Here is a 14,991-nt window from a genome sequence, read left to right as displayed (position 1 = left end):
AAACCGCCATCATGCCCCTTGCACCACTCGCTGCCAGAGTCAACTAGAAGAAAAAAACCACGCACACAAAAAACCCCAAACCACCCAACCACCCACCCCAATGCTCTTGTCAAGATGCTTTTGATAAACCGCTACTGCTCTACTTGGGGAAATCCAAGTTAACAAAACTCAGCCTCTCCGAGCATCCAAACCAGCTCCACCGACAGCATCATTTCCTGAGAGCACGGCGTTAGCCAGCTCCGGCCCACACGAGGCGACGGGGCAGACGTGTCCAAACAGCAGCTTTACCTGTTGGTCAGTGCCAGCCTCGTCCAGCCTCGGGCCCCTGCCCCGCCACATCTGCAGGACGCGCTTTAAGGCCCGGGTAGCCTGGTGGCTCCAATACAGAAGGCCTGTGCAAGTGATGCAAAGACCTTGTTTTACCCTTTATTATTTGAATAAGCTACACCAAGGTTAAAAAAGCCCTTTTTGTGTTTTCCTTTTAATCATTTCCTGCATGGCCAGTCCAGGGATGCTCCCCACCTCCACAGGGAAGAGACCAAAGGGCAGCTGTCAGGCTGTGCCACAGACCACATCCCCAGCCCGGAGGCACCGAGCAGGGCGAGCAGCTCTGGGAGTGGGGATGCCACACTCGCCCCCAGGGCGTCAAGTCCCTTCCCTCTCCAGCCCCCAGCACAAAGCACGGAGTACTGTGAGAAGCACCAGGGGCTTTTCAGCCAAGATGTTCACGGAGAAACTGCTTCAATGGCATCACGAAAGGTCAGAAGAAGAAGGGCTGGTAAAACCAGAGCTCAGGCTGACACAGGTAAATCAGCTCCCATGGCTGGGATAAAGGAGAGGCCTCTCTACCTAGACACAGAGCTGGGTCTATCACGGAACAGAAAGTGCATGAGGGTGGAAGACATACGTAGTAGCGATGTATATGAACACAGCGTAACCACAGGGAGCCTTAACATGGAGAGGCAGCCACAATATTGCACTGGAGAAATGACCCCAGGCCAAAGGGGCTCACCCACCCGTGCTGGCTCATCCCTCCTGTTCTGACACACTCAGACGCACACGCACGTTACGGGGACTGGAAGCCTGCACAGACGCTGTGCCAAGCTGGGGCCCTGCTCCTCTCGGGAACCCTTCTCACCACAGCTCCAGCAGCTGCCAGCCTTCAAACAGCATTACTAAAGGCCTGGAGAAACAGCTACGCTGCAAAATCAGCCCCAATCCCAAGGGAAGCATGATGCGATGGACCAACTTAGTAACATCATACTCATACCCACGTTGACACCTGACAACATGCTGGATGCTTACCCCTTCACAGAAGTCCTGCTTCTGAAGGCTTCTCACCAACATCTCTGGGATGGCCATCGTGCTTCAAGCAGCTCAGAGCGGCCACTCGTAAAACAAGATGGGAGGAGGAAGCAAGAGGGCTTCTCAGAAAGGAATGAACCAGGCTGTGTGTGGCGGCCCGCAGCAGACCTGCTCTTCATACTCACCATGGCGCATGGGCACCTGCTCCGGCCTGGACAGCAGAAGGAACATGCCTTCCAGGGGGTAGCTGCAGAACCGGCACATTCATACAGCCAGTGACTCCACGGTAGAGCGACACAGATGCAAAACTCTTGAGCTGGCCTTCCCTGCCAGGGCTACTCCCACCCAACGAAGAATATACACAGCTGCACATCTTGCACCAGGTTCTATGTATTATCAGACCGGCTGACAGGTAAGAACATGTCTTCTTTAGCAGAAAGCACAACACTGATCACTAATTATTAAAAACAGATAAAAAAAAATAAGCACCACCACCACCAAAACCCAACCAAACCAACCAACCCAGCCACTGCAACAGCAGCCTGTAGCTTGAGGTCTGTGCCTAATAGCCCTGTAGTGCACAATTCTATCACGGCTGTTGAGAACAGTACGGGTGACAACACTAACATTTCTGTAGGTTGTTTTGTTTTTATAAGGATAGTGTCAAGCAGTTTGTAAACAAACTGTTTAGATTTTAAGTTCCTAGAAGTCCTGCGCTTGGCTTTATGGCCTAATTAAACAGGCCGGCAAATAGGTCATCAGGCTTTGTTTTCCTGAAGAAATAAATTGAGCTTTTAGAGATGGGGGAAGGAAGCAGGACATGACACGGACTAACTCCACCTGTGCTCCCTTCAGGCAGGGCGGAGAGAAAGCCAGCAACCTGCACTTTCCCATCCAGCTTCCAAGATTTTAGACACGCCAAGACATCGGTTCTGGGCTGGGAGGCCTGTTTAGATGGGATCTAGCAAGTTTTGAAGTCTGCGGAGGCGAAGCAGCAACGGTTTTCTTTTGAGATGCAATAAGGGAGAAGAGGCTACAGAGGAGCGCTGCTCCAGAGCACTCAGCGTTTCTGGAAACCATCTTGATTCTGACAGGGATTCGTTTCAAAACCAAAACCAAATAACCCAAATGCTTGCCTGCAGTTTCTCTCAGTGAACAGGGCTATAAAAGCCTGCAAACTTACAAGGAGTTGTAGTTACACAGCAGCCCAGTTACAGCTATCCAGAAAGGTATTAACACTTGTACACCTCTATATATTAATCTTTATAAATACAGTGTTCTGCATGAAGAACTGTAGAAAGATGTCATTCAAGGTTGGGATTTTTTCACAAAAGCTTGTGAGGGCTTTTGTTCACATCTCTGCCTTTTTTCTGCCACTCTGGAACACTTGTTCCTTTTCCTCCTTCACCTCCCACCCAGTCTTAAGCGGCTTGGTTAGTCAGCAGGTCCAACCACTGTGCTTTGCCATTGAAAGCAGAGGGAAGGAGGCCACGTGAAGAGCTGCTCTACAACTTTCAAGGGTGAAAAGCTAAAGTGTGAGGCAGGTTCAGCTGTCAACAGAGTCCCAGGGGAAGCGGGCAGTCATAGCTCATCCCTGGAGGATGGCGCGTTGAGAGATGACTGGGAAGGCAGAGCATCCTTGTGCTGGGCATCGCTGTGCATCTTGCCTTGCTGACGAGATTTCCAGGAGTGTGTTCTGTCCCAGTCTGTTGACACAGTCTCGTTGTCCCAGATTGTAGAGGTCTCTGTGTCGCTGAGGTAGCCTGGCTGCCCCGTGTAGTGCGTGGGGTAAACAAGCAGGGGTTCTGCTGAAAAGGCCTTCAAGTCTCTGGACTCATAGTACTCCATGTACTTTGCTCTAAAGAGGAGAGAAAAATCACCCCAGTAAGAGAGGGAACGTTCACCAGTGCCACTGCTTGTAACTGAGAGATACAAGCCAACCCACCAAGCAAACAGATCCCAGGGAGTGGAGGTAGTTGCTGGGTGCAGTTCTAGTAGAGAGTTCTGACTCTCAGCAGCCATAACTTCCTGTCTTACAATCACACACAACCTATACGACCGACACCTCCATTACCAGAGATAACCTAGGGTCTCAGGACCAGCCCTTACCTGGTTCACAGCTTGTGGACAACATCCCCTTGCAGCAGGTCTGTCACCTCCTTTGACCCGTGTCAGCAGCTCTGCTCTAGAGAGCTGAAAAGTATGAGTAGCCCTGTCTCCCACCAACCAGGCTACACAAGTGAGACGCACCAACATGACCTGGCTTAAGGATGTTAGCAAGATCCAGCCCACGTCAACATAAGAACAAAGACTTACTACTTACACAGGGTGCTTGTTGTACATGACTGGCAGAAATTCATCTACAGGCAGCATCTTGCTGAAAGGCTCAGCTCCGATGAGTTTCTGAGCCCCTTGGAAAGAGATTGCGTACCCCAGGGTCCAGTACGAGTAATCAGCTTCCACCAAATTCATGACATTGGGAACGGCTTTCTCAGGCTCTTGCACCCGCATCCTTTTCCGGCCAATGTAGCTTAAAGGGTGAAAAAACCAAGGAAACTGGAACCAAAGGGAATGTGAAGCAACTAGGACCACAAGACTGTTCATGTCAACCAAGGAAGGGCAGAGGGGCAACCCAAGAAGTCATCCCTGACCAGGCTCACAGATTTCTATCCTGCACCACTCCTGGACATCAAGCCTTAACCCACTGGGTGGTAAAACTGGGAAAGACTTCATAAGGGAGCCAAGATGACATGGTCCAAACCTCAGGACTGAGCTGTGTCAGCTCCTGTCACACCAGCATCTCCAGACACTGTGGACATCAACCAACACTGCCCACAAAGGGCAGCAACGGTACCCAAGGGATTTTCCAGCATCAGCCTGCCCCAGAACCCAGATCTGTCCTGATGGGAAGAGCCACCGAGAAGTCTCTGACACCTTCCCCTGCACTCCAGCACTAACCTGCATCTCTACCACGACACAGCAGGCGCTGCTGACCCCTCCTGCGTGCCCACGAGTTCCCAGGTGGCTCAGTTACTTACATAAGCTCCCAGTCTAGCTGGGCTTGTTGAATGTCACCCATCAGCTTCATGAGCTTCCTCTTAAACTGGTGTTCAAAGCGCACATCGTCCTCAATAACAAGCGTCTTCTCCAGTTCTCTGTTCACCACCTGAAACCAACAGGTTCAGAAGCGATCACACTGGCACAACCCCATCCGAAGTCGCACCATCTAGAAGCCAAGAGCTACCATCTCGCATGACCACAGCAACCACCTCCCCAAAGGAACATGCAGCAGCCTTTGATGCCCTACAAACCAAGGAAAACGGCTCCATCCTATGCTTCCAGAAACCCGCATCGTACTTGGACTGGCTGTGTGCCTTCCTCCTGCATCTACCCACAGCGCCTTCCTGCAGGAATGCCAAGGCACCCGCAAACTCCTCACCTCCTTCCAGATGTAATAGTGACTAAGGAAGCAGCCAATCTCTCCTCTGGTTAGTGGCCTGGAAGAGTATGGGTCCCGGTATCCTGGGAGCATATCGATGCTGAGAGCTTTGAGCTGACTCGTGTTAAGTGCTCTGAGAAAGAGAAAATATCCATCACCATTTAAAAGAAAAGTGAATTCAAGTCAGACACAGACACAACATGGGAAACGCTGCTGATGTTCAAAGAAAACCTGTCTCTTGAGAAATGCCTGCACCTGTTTCGCTCAAAAACCCCCGAGAAAAATTAACTTACTGATTTACATTTCTAAATCAAGCTGACAAATCATAGCCTTAACTCTGCCAACAACTTCTTGTGGGACCATCAACTTCTCAGGTGCTTGGCTTAGATTGTTTCCCTAAGAGGTCTTGATGGCTGCCCAAGCCTCCAAGACCGCTAGATGGCACGTGGGTTCCTATCTCCCTGAGGCCTTTTGCAATTCCCACACAAAACATTTCTGCCTTGATTTCTCATTATACAGAGGTCTTAACACACCTTAGAGTAAACTTGGAAAGGGCTGTGTCAGGGTTAACGCTGTAACACAACAGCTTTGCAGCACTAGGATGCACAGTCTTCCCAGGAGATAACTGCTCTCACTTTTACTGCTGACTCTTGAACTGTGTGCAAGCGTTACAGTTCACAGAAATCAGCAGGATTTTCACCCGATTTTCATCTTAGTCTGAACCACCCTGCCCTGCTTCTCTCATGGAGACTTGTTAATTGCAAAAGAAGAAAGAAAGAGAGCAAAACTGTCCCTAACAGACTGTTAGGTAGAGAAAAGTGACATTCACCTCTCCCCTCAGCCCACCCTTCCCCACCAGAAGGGAGGTCAGGGCATCCAAGAAGACGGTGTTAAAGCAGTTTTGCACGACCCGCTCCTTGCAAACAGCAACCCCAGCCAAAACTCACTTTCCATCCACAGCCTCCACTATCTTGACCGAGATCTCCTGCTCATAGAGAGTCCGCAGCATCCGATCCCGCCTGTCTTTCCGACGCTTCAGATTGATCATGAAAATCTGGGTAGAAGAGAAAGATATCAGCCTCCCAGCTTGGGACTGAGGAAGAAAACGGACTCCTGATCCACTCTTCTCCAGCAGCCCCATTGGAAAAGCACATCTTTTGGAAATACTGGGTCTGTTTTCATTCGGGTTACTTAGAATTTCTCAAAAAAATGGAGATGGTTTTGAGTTGAAAGCTTAGAGGCTAGTTCTCAATCTTAAAATCACTTTTTATGGATGCTCACAGGGGAAACTTGCTCTTCGAGGGTCAATAAAGGTGAGGGGAGACCAGTCACAGCAAAGCCTATAACTTACCAAGATAGAGGATGTTTTGATTTATATTAAACACAGAGTAACATGGCCATCTCCAGCCTCAGTCCTAGAGGAACACTGACCCACATGTTTCTCCACAACGCTGCCACTGCCTGTATTTAGGAGTATCAGTGAGGCCACCATTCAAGTATAAGTAGAGAGTAAAGAAAGGATTTTTGTCATTACTGCAGGCACTGAAAACCCACTGCTACCCCTGCAAGAGCAGAAAGCCTAACAGAGAGCCAAGACTGGGGATAGAGATGTCTGGGCAAGGCTCCACCAGGCCTTGAGGAGACAGACTCTCTGGTGGTGGGCAGAGGACTTCAGCCCTCATTTGCAGGTACACTGCAGAGGGTCAGGGATATTTTTCAGTCCCAGGCAGGCAAGTGCAGCCTTGTAGCCTGTGGAGCAAAACCTCATCCCAGTAAGAAGCAGATCAAATTCCAGCTCAGTACAAATGCAAAAATAATAAATTGGATAAATAAAGCACAGCCACAAAGGACAACATGGAAAAAACCTCCCCCAGCTGTGTCCTCAACACAGACGCTCAAACACACAGAGCCAAATCAGGTTCAGGCTTTACGATTCCCGTAAACAGATGGAGCAGAATACACCAGCAAAACAAAGGCTCCCCTGATAATGGTGCCGCCGCCACCGCGGCAGATGCATACGCAGGGGCTGCTGGCTCTGTGAATAACACGGACACTGGTTAATGAAAGCACAGCAGAGCCCTCTCCAGCCTTCTCCCCTCAATGCCTGCCTTCTTCACAACATCAGGCAGAGTTGGGAGGGGAATTTCTGTGGCTTCTTGGGGCACTAACAGCGTCAGCAACCGTCTTTGAAGTTCACTTCTACTTAAGGCCATAGCAGAAAAATGTGGCAACCAAGAAGGGCAGGGGGAGAGGCTGCCCCGGTACAGAGACAGCGTGCATGGTTTTCATCACTCCTGGACATACCCAGGTTGGGCTAGAACCCAGCTGAGAGCCTGACACCCACAGCTGCTCCAGAACTCCAGCGTTTCTCTCAGGTGAGAGAACTCACTCCCTTCTGTCACTGGAAAGCAGGAGAGGTTTCCCAAAAGACGAGATTATGCCACAGAATGGAAGGACTGCCAAGCTGCTCCGCAGAGTCGGATGTAGAGAAAACACACAAGAACTGAGGAAATAACCTGCTTTTCAGCCTGATTTCTCCATCTCCTCCTGGCTGCATTCAAACATCCATACCTTGAAGACAGGAAGCCCAAAGATTTGCTGGGCACTGCCCTTCTACACAAGCCAACACTTCTAAACGTGGCTCTTGTAGCAGGTACTAAGTGCCCACAGACCTGACTGGCGTTGTTTTTCTAGAGCAAACACCAGAGGGAAAGCGCACTCTCTGAGCCCTTTCCCTTCTGCTCCCCTGAGCTCAGCAGTTCTTCCCAAATCAAAAATGGCTATTTTCTCCTTGCAGAAGATTTAAGCCAAAAAGATGAGTGATCAGGAAAGAGCTAACTATGGGAAAAGATAAGACACTCTTGAGGGAAATGACTAGAAGCTCAGCAGCAGGGAGAACCCAGGTCCTCCAGGTGATGAGTGGGAAGACGGTAACAGAAAAGTAAGTTCCTTACTTCGTCAAATCCCATCTTGTCAGGGTGCTTTGGAGGAACAGAGACATACTGAGAGGGTTCAATGGGAGGACGATCGACTGAAAGAGAGGAGAGATCCAAGCATCACCTTCACGTACATGTTGCATCAATATAATGCGTTGCCATGTGTTTTCATCACTGGGCCGAAAGCCCCAAGGAGCTGGGATGTGAAGTCAGGCCAGGAGCGGGTATAGCAGAAAGCGTCCACGTTGCAAAGCAGAAGCCAGCAGCCGTGTGCCAGACAGGCATCATGACAAAACACAGGGTTCTGCAGCACCCGCTCCACATTAAAGATGCATCTTTGCTTTTGATCTGGGGAAGCTGAGGGATTTTGTGAATGGGGTTGACCTGACTGTGAAGTGATTACATCCCTGGGTAGAAGATGGAAAACTGCATATCAAAACTGCACGAGAACAGTCAGATCAGGATGCAGAATCCCAAGGGGAAGAAAGCTGGGCTGCTGGCAAGAGAGCTCCACAAACATTAACTGCGGGGTACTGGGAGTGAGGGCTGGCGTGTGGGGTGTCCATCATGGCAGGGCACAGCAACTTACTCATAGCTTCGATTAGCGTGTGCACAAAGTTCTCAGTTTCTTCTTGCAGTGTCTGCTGCGATTTCAGGGGCATGGGAAGGAAACCGTAGTGTTCACGGTTGCAGATGAACATCTGGATTCCTGGGGATCACACAAAACCAGAAATTAGAGTCAGACCTTTACCAGCGGATTTCACTGCTTTGTTGCTATGTCGCCACAATCCAGCTTATGCCAGGACCTCAGTCCCAAGAAAGTCTGCTTCATAAGCAATCAATCAAAAAGCACCACAGTGCCATCTTCTGTTTTATTCAGCCAGCAGCAAGTGACCTCTCCTATGAAATCAATTTTCACTTGCTCCCTAACAGCAGCTATTTTTACCCTGCAATCAGTTTTCCTCTAAACAGACTGGAAAGCCTCCTCTTAGAACAGATAAAGGGTCTGTTCCAGCCTTTGCCTTCACGCTACAAAAACAATCATACGGCAGAGGCAGAACTGGCCTTTAGCAAAAGCAGTGTCTGATACGCGTACACATACAGCAGGACTCCCGCTGGTACCTGGGGAGTATCACAGGAACCCCCATCCCCAAATCCCCCCCTGCACTGCTCAGACCTGGCACCTCACCTGACAATCCCTTCACAAACCCAGAGCCAAAAGCAGGAACAGGTTTTCAGCCTCTGAGTAAGCCAGCCTCAAGTGATGCGATGGGCTTCCACCTGCAGCTGTGATGAAGGAGATGCAGCAGCAACCCTGGGACATGGGGCCTCTCTCCCTGCACAGAGCCAGGGCTCAGCAACGGCCTCCAAACCGGGGATGAGGGGCAGAATGTGCCAGGACAATGGGGAAGAGTGTCAAGATGAACGAAGGGAGATTTAGACATTAGGAAGAAGTTCTTCATTATGAGGGTGGTGAGACACTGGCACAGGTTGCCCAGAGAAGCTGTGGCTGCCCCATCCCTGGAAGTGCTTAAGGCCAGGTTGGACGGGGCTTTGAGCAACCTGATGTAGCGGAAGGTGTCCCTGTCCGTGGCAAGGGGGTTGGAACTAGATGATCTTTAAGGTCCCTTACAACACAATCCAGTCTATGATTCTACAAATGGGGAAACACGCAGGTTTCAAAGTGCAGGGTGAAGGGTAGAGGCATTTTTACTCATGAGTGGGCAGGCAGGACCCCCCCTGCAGCAAAGGAAGGCTGCATTTGTTACACACCTGCGAGGGGTGAAGTGGTTCACACGAACAGGAAGCAGTCCTGGTGTGGGAGAGGAGGCCCTGCCCTGCACATGGGCAAAGACGGGTGCAGGTCTAGCAGAGCAGGCAGCCTTAGAGAGGGAACAGCTCAAACAAACCCAGCGTGGCGAGGGGCAATGGAAGCTTTGGTCTGCGCTTTGCAAGGAGTCTCTGTCAGATCGCAGTAAGTACGGAACGACTCCTCCAGGGTGGAGGAGCCAAGTCTGATCCCCAGCTTCAACAGCACACGCTGGGTCAAATGCAGGCACAGGCAGTTCAGCTCCCCTGGGACCACACGGGATGGAGTTGCAAGGCCCAAGGCATCAGGGTAGCTGCAGGCTCTGTTACCAGCCTAGCAAGGGATTCGGGCTGAGTTTTGCAGTCAAGCATCTTCCTGCTTCTGTTTGCTTTGGCTACAAAATAAGACAATATGTTTTCACCTGTGCTGGCAAAAGACTTTGAGGAATATATATGATGACCATCTTGGAAGCGACAAGCTGCCACCAAACATGGTCCTTTCCTTTCCAGGACTAGTTTGTACTGTGCCCTGAACATTACAGGAAAATCCTAGAGAGAGACACCAGCAAGGAGAAAAGATACTTTCCAAAAGAGGTCATAATATAACATCCTTCCACTCCAAAGCTTTTGCAGCTGCTTGTTCGAGGAGCTGAATCTGAAGGTGTGAAAACAGAGAGAAGATGCAAAGCCTCTCCTCGGAGCAGACGCCTTTGCAAGAGAGAGACCCCCCCAGCTGCTGAGCTTCTTCACTGGCAACGTCCCAGCAACCTGCGATCAGCAAAACGCTGTTCCCTCTGCACTGACAGAGGGTTTGCTCACTGTCAGCTACAACTGCAGCAGCACTGGGCCTGATGTCACATGAGGCAACACACTCAAAACCTACATCCAGAGAAGTCAAGGGAAAGCATTTCATTGTTTTTCCTTGAGCTCTGATAACATCTTTTATGAATTAACCACAATCTGAAAGACACTTTCTTTTTTTCAAAGCCCTTCATTTTCTTTTTTTTTTATTTGAACGAAACAAGCACAACCACCCCCCTCCCTCTAGGAAATAAATGAAAAGCAGACACTACCTGAATGCATCAACACACCAGGTATTAGTCCCCCTAATCCTTGGTATTTTTAGCAGAGCAGAATTGTCTGCATAATGACCCCAGTGTTTCTACCACTTTAAGTTCTGCAGTAAATTGCTGGCTACACTACTTGCCAAGACACATTCAGCTGTCAGCTGCAAGTTAGGTAGATGGCATAATAAAAAAATACTACCTGCTGACATTCATGGATTTGGCACTGATCTAATCAACTAATCTTATCTGGCTCACTGAGCTCTGTTCTTACCTTCTGCTGCCTTAAATACAGTTGATCTGTATAGATTCACACCAGTATTTCTGTTCCTTCGGGGATAAAAGCTGCTTTAGAATGGTAAAACTACCTTACAACGGGGAGGCAGACTTGCTCTCCAGCTCTGTTTTTGTAATCAAGTAAACGATTGGCACCAGGGACAGAAAAGGTGCAGATACTTGTATAACGATCAGCCTTTGTCAGGCAGTGACCAGCACTCACAGCTATGCCCTAAACCCACAGCCATATTCAGGCAACTTCTATTTCCCCCAGGTCCCTGTGAGCAGACCTTCCTGCTGGCTGCCTCTAGTTCCTCAGAGCCTCAGGCTGAAAGGAAGCTCAGGAGATCTGGCTGGCTAAATGCTATCTTGCACAGGAGTGCAAGGGGCCCTACGGAGTCCTCCCACACTGACATTTTGGTCTGAGCCAGTGCTCCCACCACGGGCCACATCCTCCCAGCAGAGGTGGGATGGTCTCTTTGGAGCGTCACAAAACAGTTGCTTTGAGCAGTAGATCCACTGTGCAAAATCGATGGTTTGACCTGAGGCGTTTTCACATTTCTGAACTTGGATGTCATCCTTTTATCCTGGGTGACAAAACTCAGCCCACGACACAAGCCAACAGTCTGAGCAGATCAATGGGCCAGGGTGTTGAAGCAAAGCCTTTGATGTCATGGGCCACTCCTGGAAAAAGCTAAAGTGTTCTAGGATGGCAGGGAAAAATGAGGGATTTCAATCCCTGAACTATTTCTTACACAGATGGAGCTAATGCAATGCAGTTACCACACACACTGGGTGCTGCCCTTCTGGGAGAGCTGTCAGAGGGAACAAGTGGGGCAAGTAGATTGGAGGGAGCTTGCTTTGCCAGCCAGACTTACACTTCAGTTCTCCTCTGGGGCCAATATTCCCATGTCCTGAGCACAAAAGTCAGGACCCCATCTCGCCTCTGCCTCCCAAGGCTCTAGTTTCAGCTCTTGCTGCCTCTACCATTCGTCTTTCTCATCTGATGCCCCTCATTCTCTCATAGCTGAGTTTTAAAATACCCTGCTTAGTCTGCCAAGACAATGCCATCTTTTCCAGTGCTGTCAAGAACTTCCAACCAGAAACATCACTAAAAGGAAAGCTACAGACAGCTGGTGGCTGCTGTGCTGGTCTCGAAATGGTGGGAAAGGCAGTTTTCTCAGCCCATCTCTTCTGCAGAAGCCAAAACTGCCAAAACCAACAAGCTATACTGCTTCACTTTCTCTCTGTTTGACTGAAGGGCAGCCCTTCTTGCTCACCTTAACTTTGCCTCCTTTACAAACAGAGGACACATAACACCAAATGCACATCACTCAGAGGACCCACAAGCCATTTTTCTCTGCTACTTCACTTCAGGAAGCCAGAAAACCAGCCATGGAGCTCTAAACAGAAGTGCATTTCATTGGTGCTGCTGAGCTTTCACTGGTCCCTTTTGCCTTATAAGGCCCCAAACTTTCCCCTTTTCAACACAGCGGGACAAAGAACAATATCGATGGCCATTATGACCATGCCCTTCCCAGGAGCTCCTCTGAGCTCTGACACCGCTATATGCAGGTCTGCCGGCCAGGACTTCGCTGGAGACACAACACCCACCAGATCCGCTCTGCAAAAACAAACGGGACTAAACATCTTCACCAGAAGCACAGCAGCAGCAGCAGCCGCCCTTAAAATTTTGACAGTGACTTCTCAGAGACAACTGGAGCTCTCGGCACACACCAACAGCCATTCCAGACAAGGAAAGACGACCCTGAGGGTGTGACCTGGCCTGAAGGGACCCCTGGATTTCAGGTCTAACTGAAATCCTCCCATGGGCACGCAGAAACCAACCCCGGGATCAGCCAAAGCGGTGCCCATTGTCTCTCTGCCATGCCCCAAGGGTCTCAAGGCAGCAAAGGGCTCACCCGGCTCTCCCAAAGCACCAAGAACACAATGGCAAGCATGCACCGATTTTACTGCTCACACACCAGCTCTGACCCACTCTTGCCTGCAAGAGATTTCCTCTCAGCACAGCCCACAGACTCCACATCATTCCCCTGAAAGTTGCACTGACGCTGCTCTCCAGAAAACCCAACCAAGCAAACAAAAACCCCCACAAAAGCCCAAAACAAAACCCACCTACCTCAGACAATTCCTGCTGAGCTGCCATCAAGCAAAGCCTCATCAACACTGCGGAGGATCAGCCTGGGTTTTGTTTTCCACAAGGGCTGCTACAGTTAAGGACTCTCTGGCCTTCTGGCCTTCCCCCGGACCCCGGGGCCTCGCTCCCCGCTCCCGGCGCCGCGCCCGCTCCTGCCGGCGGCGGAAGGAAATGGCCGCAGCACGAGGTCCCCCCGCGCTCCTCGGGCGCCGCGTGCCCGTCCCCTCCTCCTCACCCACGAAACGCTCGTGCTCGTGCTCGTGCTTGTGCTCGTGCTCGTGCTCGTGCTCGGGCCCGGGCCCGGGCCCGCGCGCTTCCACCCGGCGGGACCGCGCCGACGACACCTGCTGCTTCGCCGCGGCCAACGCGCGAGCCGGGGACGCGCGCCCCGCGCGGCTGCGCTGGCGGGGAGGCTTCCCGCCCGCGGCGCGAGGCCACGCGCCAAGCGGTGGGCGGGGCGGCGCGCGAGGCGAGCTGCCATTGGTCGGCCGCCCGCCGCGAATTCCCCGAGGGCGCGTTCTGTTGCCGCGGTGACGGACGCGGGTGTCACCGCCGCGGCTGTCAACAAGCTCAGTCCGCCCTCGACGCGGTCGAGGTCGCTGCGGTCCCTGCGCGCCTGGCGGCGGAACATGTCATGGAGGAGCAAGTTCCCCAAGTGCCGTCGTGCTTTCAGGCGGGTACGAGCCAGGCAGGACCCTGACACCCTCGCACAGCCCCGGCGCGGGGCGCGAAGCGGGGGTCGCACAACGCAGGGCCAACAGAACGTGTGCCGCACGGCCGATGGGTTGCTATGAGATGTGAAACAAAAATAGCGTTGGCTTGATGTTTCTGAGCAGAAGAAAGTAATCACCCCACTACTGCAGCACAGGTGGCTTCTTGTGATGGTGTTAGTTGACATCTACCATCCATCCCAAGAACAGATACAGGCTCCCAAGCACGACTACAGGCTGGGCAGAGGCTGGATTGAGAGCAGCTCTGAGGAGCAGGACTTGGGGGTGTTGATTGCTGAGAAGCTCCACACGGCCGGCTTCAGTGTGCGCTTGCAGCCTGCAGCCAGAAAGCCAGCCGTGTGCTGGGCTGCATCAGAAGGAGTGTGACCAGCAGGTCGGGGGAGGCCATCCTCCTCCTCTGCTCTGCTCTCATGAGACCCCACCTGCAGTGCTGCATTCAGCTCTGGGGCCCCCAGCCCTGCTCGAGCAAGTCCATAGGAGGCCACAAAGATGATGCTGGAGCAACTCTTCTAAGGAGACAGGCTTAGAGAGTTGGGGTTGTTCAGCCTCGAGAACACAAGGCTCAGGGGAGACCTTATAGCAGCTGCCAGTGCCTAAGGAGACCTACAAGAAAACTGGAGAGGGGCTTTTGCCAAGGGCTGATAGGACAAAGGGGAGTGGCTTTAAACTGCAAGAGGGCAGACTTTGATGAAATATTACAAAGAAACTCTTTAATGTGAGGGTGGTGAGGCGCTGGCACAGGTTGCCCAGGGAAGCTGTGGCTGCCCCATCCCTGGCAGTGTTCACCGCCAGGTTGGACACAGGGGCTTGGAGCAACCTGCTCTAGCGGAAGGTGTCTCTGCCCGTGGCAGGGGGGTTGCAACTGGATGGGATTTAAGGTCCCTTCCAACCCAAACCATTCTGGGATTCTAGGATTTATCAGAAAGGGCAGAATGAGTAAGGTCTCATTTAAGACGTATTTTCTAAAAGAGCACTGTATGTGTTGTTCACCTAGGTGGATTCTAGGTTGTAGAACTGCGCATTCTAGAACAGTTCTGCCTCTTACACTGTGAGATTCTCAGTTTCCAAGTGGGATCACCTCTGCTGAAGTGAAGGGTGTTTAAAGCCACACTGAGAAGCAGCCCCTTTTTTTCACTCAGATACATAATAGCTGTGACCACAAAAAGAGTGAAAAAGGAGCAGAAGCACTGGCTTCTACAAAATTAACCATTGTGCTTATTCGTGGTTGATGCTACCTGGGAAGGAACCCCTTTTTCCTGTGGCGAACGACATG

The 14,991-nt window shown here is 51.3% G+C and overlaps 1 protein-coding gene across 2 annotated transcripts; it reads right to left on the bottom strand.

The window, feature by feature from the left end:
• Window positions 1-1,677: 1,677 nt before the first annotated feature.
• On the bottom strand, window positions 1,678-13,051 carry LOC115612309 (procollagen galactosyltransferase 2-like). Of its 2 annotated transcripts, XM_030496443.1 has the most exons (8): window positions 12,970-13,051; window positions 8,270-8,389; window positions 7,699-7,775; window positions 5,692-5,798; window positions 4,745-4,877; window positions 4,344-4,471; window positions 3,629-3,835; window positions 1,678-3,163 (listed from the first exon to the last, which is right to left on the bottom strand). In XM_030496443.1, the coding sequence occupies exons 2-8, from the start codon at window positions 8,379-8,381 to the stop codon at window positions 2,887-2,889; spliced, it is 1,041 nt and encodes a 346-aa protein (XP_030352303.1). In that variant the 5' UTR covers window positions 8,382-8,389; window positions 12,970-13,051; the 3' UTR covers window positions 1,678-2,886. The 2 variants fall into 2 exon arrangements, with proteins under 2 accessions (XP_030352303.1, XP_030352304.1); XM_030496444.1 differs by lacking the exons at window positions 7,699-7,775; window positions 12,970-13,051 and having other exon boundaries at window positions 8,270-8,350.
• Between the last annotated feature and the right edge of the window lie 1,940 nt (window positions 13,052-14,991).

The sequence above is a fragment of the Strigops habroptila genome, chromosome 8 (genome assembly GCF_004027225.2).
Source record: "Strigops habroptila isolate Jane chromosome 8, bStrHab1.2.pri, whole genome shotgun sequence".
Lineage (NCBI taxonomy): Eukaryota > Metazoa > Chordata > Aves > Psittaciformes > Psittacidae > Strigops > Strigops habroptila.
Note: the sequence above shows the minus strand (reverse complement) of the source record. Positions and strands in the feature narration are given on the sequence as shown.